The following is a 16,709-nucleotide window of genomic DNA, read 5'->3' as shown; positions in this document are numbered from 1 at the left end:
TGGGGGCGGGGCGGGAGAAGGCGAGTGGGAAAGCGTATCTGGGATCGGAGGAGAAAGAGAGGACTTTTCCGCGCATTGCAAAGCAAGTCGAATGGGAAGCATTTCCAGGGCTCTTCCATCTGATCATAACCACATTGCTGACCTCGATCTAGAGCCAGGCCCCTTCGGAGCTTCCCTCTTGCCTCTGCGCTGTGCTGCCTCGCCATTCCCTGTCTCTGCTGTTATGGGGCGGGGTTGTGGGTGGAGTCAGGGCTAGACCACGTGTGCTAAAGTGGCTCTCGATTCTTTCCTCCTTCCTTCTTCCCTCATTCTCTCTTCTCTTCTCTATTTTTTTTTCTCTGTTCCCCTCTCTCTCTCCTTTCTTACCTTCTCAGAACTAAAAAGAATTGCTGATATGCTTAATAAGAATCAGAGTCCATTTCATAACGCCAGAATTATGGGTCCAGTCTATTAAAGTGGAATTTAACCTGACTTTAAGGGAAAGATAATACTCTCATTTCCATAATATTTTAATTAGCTGATTGCTCTAAAATACCAATTTACTGGATTATCATAAGAATTAGCATTTATATTATGCCTCAGGTTTCAAGCAATTTGCACATTTTTCTCATTTGATAAATAAATTTGACTAACTTCTGTTTCCTTGTGCATTTTTCCTTTTTTTCTTCACATAACAATTACTTGAATGGACATTAGAGTTACTGCACAAAATATATGTTTAAAAATATGGACAGGAAATTTTAAAATTTTCTAGTTCAATTTTTTTTGGTAATTGAAAATAAATTCATCTTGCCTATTTATTGGCCTGACTTAGGAAAAAAAATGTTTAATTACTGTGCTGTGAGTTACTCATCTTGTCAAACATTTAGAGAGTAATAGGAATATTTAATTAATGCTACCAGGTAGAGGGGGGGAGATTCAGATTGTGATTTCATTGGCGTAACTCCCAGTGAAGAAATGAACAATGAACAAGCTGATTATAGAAAGGTCTGGAAAAATTTACATGAACTGATAGTTTTGGACAGTTTCTAAAAACCTTGATAGTGACTCTCTATGTGAAATTACTTATACTATTTATTTTCCTTCCTTGTTAAGTATTTAAAAACACACACAAAAAAAAGTTATTCTGAGAAATTCTATGCTATGTTAATGAAACTGCAACAGCAGGTCTTTTTTTTTTTTTAATTGTGGTAAGTTTATTTTTTAATACATATAGCTTTATGAATCATGTTGAGAGAGAAAAATCAAAGCAAAAGAAAAAAAACATGGGAGAGATTAAAAAAAAATGAATATAGCATGTGTTGACTTATAGTCAGTCTCAGATCTTTTTCTGGATACAGGTGGCATTTTCTATCCAAAGTCTAAGGGGATTGCTTCACATTCCTGAACCACTAAGAAGAACCAAGTCTATCACAGTTGATCATCACTAAATTGCTGTTATTATGTATAACGTATTACTGGTTCTGCTTAGTTTGCTCAGCATCAGTTTGTGTAAATCTTTCCAGACCTTTCTATAATCAGTTTGTTCATCATTTTTTACAGAATAATTACATTCCATTATCTTCATATACCACAATTTGAATCCCATTCCCCAGTTGATGGGCATCCACTCCTTTTCCAATTCTTTGTGACCATAAAAAAGATTGCTACAATTACTTTTGCACATGTGGGTTCTTTTCCCTCCTTTATCATTTCCTTAAGATATAGACCCAGTAATGACACTGCTGGGTCAAAGGGCATGCACAGTTTGATAGCCCTTTGAGCATAATTCCAAATTGCTCTCCAGAATGTTTGGATTCATTCACAACTCCACCAACAATGCATCAGTGTCCCAGTTTTCCCACATTCCCTCCAACATTCACCATTATCTTTTCCTGTGGTGTTAGCCAGTCTGTGAGGGGATATCATAGAGTTGTTTTAATTTTCATTCACATATGGTTTCTTATTGGGGTATAGATAAGGGAGAGAACCTGGAATTCAAAAAGATTTATTAATAGAAATACAGTATGCAAAATAAAGGAAAGATTACATATAGAATATTGTGTTCCATTCTCAGTGCCCAAGGAAGAGCTTTGATAAATGAGTGTGTCCAGTAAGACCATCAGGATATTGAGGAAAGTGAAAATCAAGCCATGTGAATATTGGTTGAAGGAACTAAGAACATTTTTCCTGGAAAAGAGAAGAATTATTAGTTGTCTTCAAATACTTGAAAGGTGATAGGGAAGATGTTATGGTTTTGTCTTCATGAAATCAGTTAACCTTTAATTGTTAAATCCTTTAATAAATTCAGTGATGGGTGAATATTTAAAGGCAGCGTAACAAAAATGGACATCATTTCATTATATTTTGTCTTAGAATTAGAAAAAAAAAATTTAAGTAAGTAGAACTGATTTATTTTGATGTGTTTATTATCCATTGTTTAGGAGATGCTAGAAGCTCTCAAGGCACTTTCAACTTTCTTTGTGGAAAATAGCTTGCGTACCAGAAGAAATTTACGTGGAGATATTGAACGCAGAAGTTTAGCCATCAATGAAGAATTTGTGAGCATATTCAAGGAAGTAAAGGAGGTATTATACTGGACTTGCTTAAAATATTTGTTATTTGCCATCTAATAAAAGCTTAAAACTTTTTTTCTTCTTTGAACCTGTGACAATATGTATTTGTAGTCTTTTGGTTTCTTTTATATTTAAAGATCTCTGGTTTTGATTGTTTCTTAGTTTTAGTTTAGGTAGTAAGAGATTTTCCTATGAATATTTGATCTAGCTGTGAGTATACTTTTTTAAAATGTTTTTTCAGAAAAAAAAAAAAGAATCCTAAAATTTAACATACTTCTCCATATTGTAACTATTCTTGGCTCTCTGAAACCTAAATAATATCAGAGTACCCAGGAAGTACTAGTCTGTCACACATAAATAGTCTGTTCACTGTGAAATGAAACCAATTTTTATTTAATGTTTTGCATACCAGTATTTTGAAACGTTATAAGAAACATGGCAATATACAAGATTCTTATTCACCATGTTTACTTACCAGGTTAATTGCTATAATATATGCTTTTATGTGGTTTCACTACAGGTAGGGAAAAGCCTTGTAAATACTTCAAAAAGTACATTGGTATTTGTCATAAAAATGAAATCCATCATAGTAAATTCAGTTATAAACAAAAATAAAAGCAATATACTTACTTCTTTTACACATTTGTTACTTTTGTGTGGAAATTCTACAATTTCCTGAGTTTTCCATAGGTGAAACTATAATTTGGACTTGCTTGTTAAGCAAAAAACAAAACAAAACAAAAACAAGTTAATTTAAAAAAAAGAATATTGTTAGCGTTTGCATTTTGGATTGTCTTTCTTTCATAGTTTTTTTAATTAGATAAACTATGGCATTGAAAACAAATGTGAGCACTAACTTGTTTAGATAGTTTGGAATGTTCTTTCATTGTTCCTGGACTGCATATTGGTCAATGGGCTGCAATTTGATAAATATTTTGGTTTTCTTTGTTTGTTTGTTTTTTTGATAAATATTTTGAAAAAAAAATAGCAATTGATTAGTTCAGAGCAACTTCAGACCTTAATTTTAGGAATTGTAATAGTTCTGACATACAACAAAATATGGGAAGTGATATTTTTAGCTTAGGCTTATGAAATTTTCACAATCCAAGTAACATAGTAAAGAGAACATAAATTTCATTCTAGAATGGATTATGTCAGTTCCAATTGTTTATAAATGGATTGCTTATTTTCAATAGTTGGATAATTCTTTATATAAACCTAACTATCCCTTTTTTTGTAGCATTGGATGTTTCATTTTTTCCCTTTCTGCTGGCCTATTTCAGTAAACTATTTCTATTTGAGTTTCAGAGATAGAGGAGTTGGGTTATAAAATACCAAGAACCCTTTTTTACTATTGGAATTCTTTTCTTTTCACCTGGATTTATTGGGAACTTGAATTCAAGAAAGGAATGAAATTTGGCAGTATAGAATTTGTAGGGCAGCATTATTAAAATTATTAGGAGCAACTACATTGTTTAGTAGCTGAATCCTGGTCTTAGAATCAGGAAGATCTGAGTTCAAATTCAGCCTCAGTTATTTATTTAGTTGTATGACCTTGGGCAAGTCACTGAACTTTTGCCTGTTTCTTCAAAAGTAAAATGTAGTATTTATCTCTCAGGGTTGTTATATAGATCAAATGAGGTAATTATTGCAAAAGTGTTTAGCAGAGTGCCTGGCACATAATAAGTACTATGTCAATATTAACTATTATTATGATTCTTAGTAATAGTCCCAAATATTCCAAATCATCCATATTTGATCTTGACAGTAAGTATGACAAACTAAATTATTTAACATAAGTTAAAGAATGCAAAAACTCCCCAAACCTCTGCTTCTATTCTTTGTCAAAAGTTAGTAGGAAGTTTTTCACAATGGAAGATTTCTGTGAACTGACACTAAGTGAAGTAAAAAAGAATAGGAAGAAAATAAATATGAGTGACTAAAATATTTTAAGAAAAAACAATAAAGCATTGAAAAGTGGTTGAATTTTTATTAGTTTCAATGATCAATCCGAGTCCCAGAGAACAAATGATGAAATATCTTCTTCCTCACTTTAGAGAGAAGAGCAAGTAGTGTGGAATGTGGAATATGTTGTCAGATCCAATTGTGGTTGATTTTATTTAACTGTTTTTCTTCATTCTAAAGGAGGGATTAAGGTTAGGTTTATTAAAAAATTACTGCTTTCAAAACAACAGGCATCAATAACAACAACAACAACAACAAAATAATTAATAGTCATTAATAAATGAATGAAAAAAGTATTAAATTAAGCTCTTTGTATAGAAAAGCAAGACCTTGCTCAGAAGGAGCATCATATTATAACAGGAGAAGAAAAATCATGTAGGAACCTTCAACTACTAGTAAAATGGACAGCCCTGCCTGTGTAATGGCAAAACAAGTGGTAATATATTTTATTCTGATTTCATTTTTATTGATAAATTATATTATTTTATATTGCACATTTGACAGTACCGTGGACTATGGCAGCAAGAATGTTTTCTGATTCTTACCTAGTTGTTGCTCCTTAAGAAGTAGGAGCTATTTATTAAGTAAACACTTCTTGCCTCCCAACTGGAGCAGAAAAGATTGTGGAATTATAGATGGAGTGTTAGAACTGACTTCAGAAACCACATGTATCATGAGAAAACTGCTATTGTGGATGAGTCAGTGAGTTGCCCAAGATCATGTGGTATCAGGGTTGAAATTTGAACTCATTTCCTCTGACTCTAAATCCAGTGCTCTTTCTTCTGATTAAGGCCATCTGTTTTTTTCTATTACTTGGGGTAAAACATTTTTTAAATGATATAAATATAGCTAAATATTGGTATCAGAAATTTTGTGTGTTTTGATGGATAGTTTTTTCTCTTTTTAAGAAAAGGGAAGTGTATATTTCCTTGATAGTATGTGAGTATATTAAAAAAAAGTTTTCCCCCATTTCTTTTAGGAGCTTGAAAGCATAAATGAAGATGTGCAAGCAATGAACAACTGTTGTCAAGACATGACAAGTCGTCTGAAGGTAGTGTAAGATTTTTAGACCTCTCTCAAGTCTAGTAAATGTATTATTTATTACATTTACATTATGTGGCAAATTTAAATAATTCTCTCCTGTTTTTCAGCTTAGTAGAAATCTAGTAAAATGTTTCAGGCTCCTTTTTTATCCCAGGATTCCAACATGACAATGTTAGCATACACTGAAGTAGTCATTGTTATTTTTTTCTTGAAAATTAAAAGCAAATTTGATTTCAGAAAAACTTTAGGATTATGAATCCAGATTAAGTATTCTAGTCCAAACTTCAGTCCAATTCTGGTTATTTGGAAATCTAGAGGAAATAAAATTTTAGTTAGTGAATAATCCAAATTAACTGATTTGTCTTAAAATCGATCTATAGTGTTTTTTAGTTTGAAATACACCCAGATCTATACTAAACTGGATCAGAACTTCAAGTTTGGCTTTGTAACTGGAAAGCTGATTATTTTCTCCTTCTATTCTTTAGACTAGGAATGTCCCAGCATCACCTGTTATCTGTAGGTCTTATTTCAGGATTCTTTCCAAATCAATAAAACTAGTAAAAATCTTTACCATAAATCAGTGACTTTTCATATACTAATATAAAAGTATTAATTTTATTCTTCTGTGACTACTATTGCATTAAAAAATGTTTTTATTGCTTCTTGTGAAAATTTTGAACATTACAAATAGTTCATATATTATTCTTTATTATGATCTTAAATGTGGATTATAGTTTTCTTTGTCTTTTAGCATTATCTTTGGATCTATTTATTTTTATTCCTTTGTATTTAAATAATAAATTTCCATTTAAAATTTTTTCATTGTCACTTCTATATACATGAACTTTATGGTTATGTTCTTCTGTTTTTTGTTTTTGCTTTTTTTCCTTTTCTGCTTATTTCTTTTGGTCAGTGTTATGTCCTCAAAATCTTGTTTTAAACTTCTTTTTTGCAGCATTTTTTTGTATATTGTTTTTTTCCCTTTTCTATATTTTAATGCATTTTAATTTACAATAGATTCTTCTCTTATTAACAGTATTTCTAAAAAATCATTTTCATTTTTTTAGCTATATTTACCTTTTCTATGATTTTTGTTTTTTCTCTTTTGCTGTTTTATTTAACAATGACAATCACATCTTTGCTTTTTAATGTACATATAAGTGCATCTATTCATATATATATATACACAGAGGGAGAAGGGAACCATAGTAGAAGTCATTCTGGATATGAAAACAAGAAATTCCTAGGTTCAAATTTAACCAATATCAGCCTCAATTTCCTGCAGACCTATAGTAGTCAATAAGTATTTATTAAACTTTTAAGCTTATTTCCCTATATGATTTTTAGGTAAATCAAAGGTAGCAATGTTTTATAAATTTTAAAGCACTATTTAGCTCTATTACTAATATTAACAGGCAGCTATATACTATTGTGTATGTAGCATTAGTTTTGGAGTGAAATAAACCTGAGTTCAAATTATGCCTCAAACACTTAATAGCATTAGGACCATGGGAAATCACTTAACGCATTTTGCCTCAGTTTCCCCATTTGAAAAATGGGTCCAATAACAGCGTTATGAGGAGAAAGTAAGATAATGTTTGTAAAGTTGAAGACTAAATGAAGAGCTGCAGCCTCTGGTATCCTAGCTGTTTCTATACTTGGGATGACAAAGGTAGACCATCTACCTAAACTTAGTTTCCTGAGCCAATTAAATCTCAAGAACAGTTTATACCCCTTTAAAGGAAAACCTAGTCTAACCTGCCCAGGCTGAGGTCTTAAGCTTTCCACCCAACCATTTTTTTCAAATCAGCAAATTCTGACTGCTATTATTATTGCTATTATCAATATTATTTATTCATCCAAAAGGAATCATATACATGGAAAAAATAAAAATTGTCCTCATATTTTGGTTCTCCTCCCTGACCAGGCTAATCCAACTTTGGTTAAGCCATTTGGATACTTTAGATTTGGAGTTGGAAGGCACTGAAATTCTCATCATCCATCTAACAGTTAACAAAAAGAGGCTTACTTATATGTATCAGAAAAAGCACTGTTAGATTAGCAAAAGGAGGCTTACTTAGCCATAATAGAGAAAGGACTTTTGAGAGCAGGCAAGTCTTAACTGGTCTGGGTTGAGTCTGTAAGATATTTCACCAGCAATATGTTTTTATACTATATTTTATTTATTTTGTTAAATATTTAATTACATTTAAAAATAAAACTAATGATCATTTTAAAAAAAAATTTGAGTTCCAAATTCTCTCCCTCCTTCCTCTTTTGAAAAGATAAGAAATTTGATATTGATTATACTTACAAAGTCATGCAAAATATATTTCCATATTAGCCAAATTGCAAAAGAAAAACAGAAAAAAAATGAAGTCAAATTAAAATATGCCTCAATATACATTCAGAGTTCTTTAGTTCTCTCTTTGGAGGTTGATAGGATTTTTCATCATGGAAGTTTTAGAAATTTTCTTGGATCATTGCCTTGATCAGAGTAGCTAAGTCTTTCAGAGTTGCTCTTATTACATACAATTTTTTTTGCTTCTCACTCTACTTTGCATGAGTACATAGAAGTCTTCCCAGGTTTTTCTAAAACCAACTTTCATCATTTCTTATAGCATAATAGTATTCCATCACAATCAAATACAACAATTCAGGCATTCACCAATTAATGGACATCCCCTCAGTTACCAATTCTTTCACACTACAAAAAGAGTTGCTACATGCAGGTCCTTTTCCTATTTATTTATTTATTTTTTTAAGCTCTTTGAGACATAGACCTGGTAGCAGTATTTCAGAGTCAGAGTATGATAGCTTTTGGACATATTCCAAGTTACTTTCCAGAATGATTAGATCCATTCACAGCTCCAACAACAGTATATTAGCATCCTAATTTTGGTACATCCCTTCCAGCATTTATCATTTGCTTTTTATGTCACGATAACTGATCTGATAAGTATGAGGTAGTATCTCACAGTTGTATGAATTTTTATTTCTCTAATTATTAGTATTTAGAACATCTTTTCATATGACTGTTGATAGCTTTGATTTCTCCTGAAAACTGGTTTCTCATATCCTTTGACCATTTATTAAGTGCAGAATGTCTCTTATTTTATAAATTTAGTTCAGTTCCCTATATATTTGAGAAATGAGAAATGAGAAATTTATAGAAAAACTTGTTATAAAATTTCTCCCCTGTCCCAGTTTTCTGTTTTCCTTCTAATTTTGGCTGCCTTAATTTTTTCGTTTGTGCAAAAATTTTTTGATTTGATGTAATCAGAATCATGTCTCATACTTCTGTAAGCTCTTCTATCTCATTTGGACATATATTCTTCCCTTAATCATAGATTTGACAGATTCATTTTTCTATACTTCTCTAATTTACTTAAGATATCACCTTTTATGTTTAAATAATTTAGCCATTTTGACCCTGTCTTGGTAAACATTGTGAGATGTTGGTCTGTGCCTACTTTCTGCCAAATTGCTTTCCAGTTTTCTAAGCAAATTTTGTCAAATGTTGAATTCTTACCCCCAAAACTTGGATCTTTGAGTTTACTACATGTTAGATTACTGTTATTTATTGCTAAATACATATTTTGTACCAAATTTATTCCACCAAAACACCGTTCTATTTCTTAGACAATATTATATTGTTTTGCTGATGACAGCTTTGTAATATATTTTGAAATCTATAAGTATGTCCATAAAGTTATTAAACTGTCTATACCATTTGATGCAGGAATACTACTATGTCTATTATCAAAAATGATTAGGGAAAAAAGAAAAGAACCTACATGTTCTAAAATATTTATTGCAGTTCTTTTTGTAATGGCAAGTTACTGGAAATTGTGGAAATGTTTATCAGTTTGGGAATGGCTGAACAAGTGGCATATGACTGTGATGAAATACTCCTATGCTGTAAGAAACAATAAGCTCCGTGATCTTAGAAAAACATAGACTTTCATGAAGTAATGAATGAAATGAGGAGAACCAAAAGAACATTGCAGTAGTAATTTTAATAAGTCGTTTTGACTACTATAAATAACCCAAGTTAAGTACAAAGGACATATAAAGGAAAAAGCTATCTGCATCCAGGGAAAGAACTGTTAAATAGAAGTATGTATAGAACTGTTTTACATACTATATCCATATTTGAATCTATTGGTGGACATCTTTAGATTGAGGGTGGAGGGAAAAAAAAGAATAAAAAAGAAATTTATATAACTTTATAAAGAATAGCAAATTGCACATAATAAATTTGTAATCATCTTTTTAAATTATACCATGTAATGGAAATGCCTGTTTTATTCCATAAATTAAAAATAAAATAAAAAATTAAAATGAAATAAAAACCAAGCATGTTTGGATTAAAATTGGTTGGATTTAAAAATCCCTTTCTATTTTAAATCCTAGAAGTACAGGGATGGGAAAGTGGTTGAATATACATGGAGAAAAAATAAAGTGCTATTGTTATTTAAAAAATTTTTAAATTGCTAAGATACCTTCTTTCACATTTTTAAAATTGATTCCCTTGATATTCCTGACCTTATGTTTTTTCAGGTGGATTTTATATTTTTTCTAGCTTTATAAAATATTTGATATTTTGATTGGTAAGGCACTAAATAAATAAATTAATTTCAATAGAACTATCATTTTTGATATATTGCCTTGGTCTACCCATGAGCAATTAATATTTTTCCAGTTTAACTCTTTCTCTTTATATATTTGAAACATATTTTGTAATTACATTCCAATAATCTCTAGGTTTGTCTTGAAATGTTGTCTCATTGTTGTCATTTTCTTTGATGAAATTATTATTTCTATGATTTTAATAACTTTACTTTCAAATTTTCCTTAGTATTTTTTTATTGAAAAGTTTTCTCTTGCTAGTACAAAAAAACCTAAAGTGACATTTTCACATTTCACATTCATAAAAAAAAATCTTTTAAAGTCTTAAATTAATAATTTAATACTTGTCAATCATTTTTGATATGGAAGGTATTAAGCTGAAATCTTTTTATATTTCCTTAGTGAAATAAAATATTATTTAGAAATTAATATTATATTTAATAAATGAAGAGTTAGGAAGTTGGGACAAAGTAATATCACAGTGGCTCTTGCTTAATAAAGGTATACAGAGGTATTTAAAGCATTTATGAAAAAAGAATAATAAAGATCAAGTTATAAGGGAACATTTAAAATAAAAAAAAATTAGAAGAAATCAACCTGAAAAAAGCTATAATAACTTAGATGAATATTACTAGAAGTATATTCAAGAGATTATGTTTAAGAGCCCTCACTTAGGGTTTGATCTTTCATATTAGAGTATGTGAGATGATTCTCTTCTTTAATTAATTATGTATTCTGGTGTCTTTATGATCAGAAAAATTATTTATACCTAGACAAATTTTGTCCTACTTTTAATTTGTATATTTCTTCTTTGAAATTCCAAGAACACATGAGAGTTGCTTTGCAGGTAGAAGTTTCAAGATTTGGCAATTAATTGGATTTTTGTAGTAGAGAGTAAAAAAGTTCATATAAATGTTGAAACAGATCAAGGGATGTTAAATACCTTGCCAAATGCTGCAAAGTAATAAATATCAGAGGCAGATTTTAATACTTTTTCCTTGTACTATACTGCCTCCATTGAAGTAGAAGCAAAGGCCTATATAAAAATCTTAAATCAGTATTTGGATTTTTGGTATTTTTTTCCTATATCTTTTAATGGGAAGGAAAAGAGAATAAGCATTTATATAGAATCTTTTGTGTGCCAGGCAGGTACTGTGCTAGGCACTTTATACAAATATTATTTCATTTGAACCTCATAACAATTCTATGAGATAGGTGTTATTATTGTTGTCCCTAGTTTATAGTTGAGAGAACTGAGGTAAACAGGTTAAGTGACTTACTCAGGGTAACACAGCTAATAACTATCTCAAGCTACTTGTGAACTTAGATCTTGTTTCCAGATCAGCATTCTATTCCATTGCACCATCACCTGCTACTTTCTTTGGAATACCTGTGATTAACTAACATAAAGGCTTGAGCTTCTCTTGGCTCTATAGTTCTTTGCCCATTCAAGTTTTTATAGGCAATACCCTCTTAAAAAATTCTATCCAGGAAGGAAATTTGACTTGCAAGAATCTTTTCTTGCCAACTAGTAACTGGAGTGTGTCTGAGAGAGAGATAGTAATGAATCATACACAGAGAAGAAGAGAAGTAGTCTATTATTCTTACCTTTCCACTTTAGAAATAGACTCTTCATCCCAATGTGATTTATCATCTCCTCTAATTTTTTTTCATTCTTCTAGTTTATATTTCTATGATTGGGAAATTATTAAGTACTTGACTTTTAAAAAATTCTTTCCTTTTAGACTTTGAGATATTCATTAAAGGGAAGGATAATTTAAGGTGATTTATATTTCAAAAGTTTTATGTGTAGATTCTGTGATGACATGAACTTGAAAGCATACTGTCATACTATAATAGTAATTTTTATGTAAATGAGTATTGACTTTTTAAGATACTTATATTCAAATACAAATAGCTTTTAATTTGAGAGCTAAGAATATATAAAACTTATAAATGGTTGATAACAAAATATTATATTTTGTTTGTGTTTAAGAATTAATGATTGTCAGATTAAAACAACTCTGAGATACTACTATTAGATTGGCTAATGTGACAGAAAATGAAAATTAGAAATGTGTGGTGAAGGGAATGTGGGAAAATTGAGACATTTGAGGCACTATTGGTGGATTTGAGAACTGATCAAACCTTTTTGGAAAGCAATTTGGAATTATGCCCAAAATGCTATCAAAATGTGCATACCCTTGACTCAGAAATACCACTATTAAGTTTGTATTCAAGAGATTAAAAAAAAGAGGAGGGGATCTAATTTTTACAAAAAGTTTTACTGAGTTCTTTTTGTGGTGGGAAAAAAAAAAGTAGAAATGGAAGGAAGGGCCATCAATTGAGGAATGCTATAATGGAATACTCTTGTGCCATAAGAAATGAACAGGCTGATTTCAGAAAAACCTGGAAAGACTTACATAAAGTGATGCAAAGTGAAGTGAAGAACATTGGATGTAGTAAAAGCTATATTGTGGGATGATCACCTATGAATGACTTAGCTATTCTCAGCAATATACAGTGGTCTAAGATAGTTCTGAAAAATCCATGTTGAAAATTAAAAAGGATTTTTAAAAAGGATCAGTAATTATTTTCTCTTTTTTCAATTTTATAGTCATATTTAAGAATATAGCATAACTCCTCATTTAACAACATTGTGTAAGCATTGGCATGTTTCACATAAGTAAAATTTCTAGATAACTAGAAATAAATCAAAAAGCATTTAAGTGCTGTGTTTCTGGCACTGTACTAAGTATTGGGGATACAGGGAAAAAAAAACCCACCATTCCCAGATTGCTGGGGATTCACCTTTAGAATTCTTATGTCCAATTAAAAAAAATTAAGCTGTTTTTAAAGAAAATGTTTCTTAAAATAAGATTTTTCAGTTCTGTTCATTGCCTTCTTAAACAGAGTAAATTAAACATAATTGTCTTGCTGATTTAGACATTGCATCGATCATAAGTTATCCTGTACTAAAATACGGGATTGTTGGGATGTATCCTATAGATCCTAGTGCTGAATGGTCCTAGAGTTTTGTTCTTTTCTGATTCTTGTATCCACTATTAAATGTTTGTCTTCCTTGTCACTTCTTGCTGCCTTGTATTTACCTGATTCTAGAACAATCTGCAGCCCTTTCTTATCTGTAACTTCTAGTCTGCTATAGGCTTGGAAGACACGGAAATCTGTCTTATTGTGATGTATTTAAAATGAGAAGCTGTGTACTTTACCTGAGAGCTTAAGGTTCTCTTACAAATTAACGTCCATAGGCTTGTCCAAAGTCACACAGCCAATAAGTATTTGAAGTAACATTTAAACCCAGGGATTCTATCAACACTGTACCACATTGCCTCCCATTATTCTCCTCTAAAAAGAAAAACAAATATATAGTATGATGTTCTAATAAGATGAATTTTCTTTATAATTCTAGGCTGCAAAGGAGCAAACTCAAGATTTGATAGTAAAAACTACTAAACTTCAAGCAGAAAGGTATGTAGTAGTTTCCATTATTTTCCACATAGGTCATTGAGTTATTTAATGAATAAATGTATGTATTTTGTAGCTATAGTATGTTAGGATTCTTATCAGGCACTTATGTATTTAGTTCATACCTTTAAAGGAATTCAAACCTTTAAAGAAGTTTACACCTTTAAAGGCATTCGCTCATTGGTCCACATATGAGATTGTTTATTTTACATATGTTCATTATCTCTAAAGTTTGTTTTAACTTGAATCATGGAAAAATAAGGAACTTGAAAGTTTTCTTGTTACAAGTAGTAAATTCTTCTCTGAATTCAGCTTTTTCTACAGTTTGTGATGTAGTACAATTTTTCTCTCTCCTAATTGTTGCGATAACAAGTTTAATGTTTTGGTTATCAGAAGGTTGGATAGGTAATAAAAGTGAAGGAAAGATAACTAAAAAAATGGATTTTATATATTAGGGTTTTTTCTTCCAATGATTAGGAACTTTGCTTTTTTATGACTTGTGTAACTGTTAGCCTTAGTGTTTTAATCTTATATAAGATGATTGTTTAAAAATTTCAATACTTTTAGGAATCATTTAAGTTTTTCTTCAAAATAATTTTTTTTTTTTTGATTCTATGCGTTTATAATTTTTGGTAGGAGAGTTCCTTCAAGAACAAATTAGACATATTGGTAATAATGAAAACTTTTTTTTCTCAATTGAGTTGTGTTTATAAATATAATTTTTAAAGCTTTTTATTTTCAGAATATATGCATAGTTTGCAAAACCTTGTCTTCCACATTTTTTCTCCCTCCTTCCTCCCCTTAGATGGCAAGTAATCCAATATTTATAAAACATGTGCAATTCTTCTATACATATTTTTACAATTATCATATGGCACAAGAAAAATCAGATCAAAAAGGAAAAATAATGGGAATGAAAACAAAAAGCAAGCAAACAACAATAAAAATGGTGAAAATACTATGCTGTGATCCACACTCAGTCCCCACAGTCCTCTCTTTGGTTGCAGATGGCTCTCTCCATCACAAGGCCATTGAAACTGGCCTGAATCAGCTCGCTGTTGAAAAGAGCCATGTCCATTAGAATTAATCATTATGTGATCTTCTTGTTGCTGTGTATAATGTTCTCTTGGTTCTACTCACTTCATATGTGTCTCTTCAGGCTAAATAAAATCATCCCTGCTGATCTTTTTTGTAAATATAATTTGAAAGACATATTAGTATCAGTATTGTTTCTATGCAGGCATCCTTTTTGTACAAAGAAATTCCTGAGAACACCAGCACGTGGAACTTGATACCTTTTATTTATGACATTCTTGTAAAAGTTTTGACAGTTTGAGATAAATGAAAATGTAGAAACTTTAGTTATTTTTTTTAAAGAATAGCTACAATATAAAATTAGAAGCATTTAACATGAATTCATAAGTTTTCCTTTAATTCCTTGTAGATAGTAATCAAGAGATGAAACAATTTAAAATAAGAATTTTAAAATGGTTTTTCTAAATGCAATTAGAATACTTGAGGGAAATGTGTATTACAAAAGAAAGAATTGGAAAGGAAATTAACAACTTGGCACAAGAGAGATAAAATCTTGCCCAAGCAACAAGCTCCCTGAAAATTCAAATGCACTAAATAGATTATGCCAAATTTGACCAAGATTTGTCCTCCTTAGAAGCCAATGATTCAGTGTTCTCTTTAAGAGGGGAAAAAAAAAAAAGCAAAGTCTATGTAGACTTAAGAATTCTTGATTAGGAATAGAAACTGAACTTCATTGCTATATGACCTCTCAGGTGAAGAAACTCTTTCTACCAAAGCACCTTCTTTGTAATTTATAATCTAAGATGGTATTTAAAGTACTGAGAAGTAAAATTCCTTGCCCAAGATTTTTAAACTGTGTCAGAGGAGGGACTTTGACCAGAGTCCTGGTTTAGAGGCCAGCTTTCTAGCTAACATCATGCTACCTTTCTTATTCTTTAAATGTTTGATGAAGTTAATTTATCTACAGAAACTAAGATCTGTGACCGCCCTTTCACTTTGGGAGTTTATTTATGGTTTCTTTTTTCCCCTGAGATCAAATTTCTTAGATTCCTTTCTTCTCTTTTTGATAAACACTTGCAGGATTGGCTCTGCACTTCAGGGTAGAGATTAATGAGTTAAAAGTACCACATCTTCCTTTTTGTTTTGGGTGAGACAGAGTAGGTCACAAAGGATGAGAAGCCTTTTATGGATTGTGATCTGCTGTGTAGGTCTCATTGTTACATTTTCTCCAAGTCTACTCCTTTACAAACTTTCCTATGTATTTAGTTATTATATTTCATTAATGTGATCAAAAGATAATCTCTGAACTAAAAATTATTTCATTGGCATTTTACACAAACACAGAATCTTATGCTTTTGGCAAAAAATTCTAGTGGGATACTATTGCTTTAGGATAAAATACAAACTCCTTAGCCTGGTATTTAAGCATTCCCTTCCCCCCTTTTTAAAAAAAAAATTTCTTCTCTCTCTCCTAGTCAAAATAGACTTCTTGCAGGGGATCCTTTTCCCCTGAATTGTATACTTTTGTCTGATGACCCTTGTAGGTGTTTTTTTTCCTTCAAGGTTCAGATTGAGTGCCACTGCCTCTATGAAATTATTATCTCTGTTCTCCTTCTTTTCCTAATATAATTTATTATTTAACTCTGTATGTCATGTCCTTTGTAGTAATTAATAATAATATTAATAATATTTAGCATTTATATAGTATTATTATGTACTAGGAACATAGTACTATTTTTGGAGGTAGATGTTTTTATTTTCATTATTTATTTATTTTTTTTTTTTTTAGCTTTAGAGAACCTGTAAGGAAGAGTCTCTGAGACTCATTTAATATAAAGGAAGAAAATTGAGATAATGGCCTCCATGGTCCTTTCTAACTTTAATATTCCATATCCTTTTAAAAATAAGTTTTTATTGATGTTTTCTCTTTCTTATATTATTCTGGTTGTCCTTATGGTACTATTTGATATAACAATGAAGTCTTTTAAGAAT

General features: G+C 30.7%; 1 protein-coding gene across 1 annotated transcript in view; it reads left to right on the top strand.

Moving 5' to 3' along the window:
• The window catches only part of COG6 (component of oligomeric golgi complex 6), a 115,715-nt gene that overhangs the window by 310 nt on the left and 98,696 nt on the right, over nt 1-16,709 (top strand). Inside the window, 3 exon segments of the mRNA XM_074304848.1 lie at nt 2,424-2,567; nt 5,500-5,571; nt 13,627-13,685. Coding sequence (XP_074160949.1) covers nt 2,424-2,567; nt 5,500-5,571; nt 13,627-13,685 — 275 coding nt within the window.

Source organism: Sminthopsis crassicaudata, chromosome 3 (genome assembly GCF_048593235.1).
Source record: "Sminthopsis crassicaudata isolate SCR6 chromosome 3, ASM4859323v1, whole genome shotgun sequence".
NCBI classification, from domain to species: Eukaryota; Metazoa; Chordata; class Mammalia; order Dasyuromorphia; family Dasyuridae; genus Sminthopsis; species Sminthopsis crassicaudata.
This window is presented reverse-complemented; position numbering and strand designations above follow the sequence as displayed.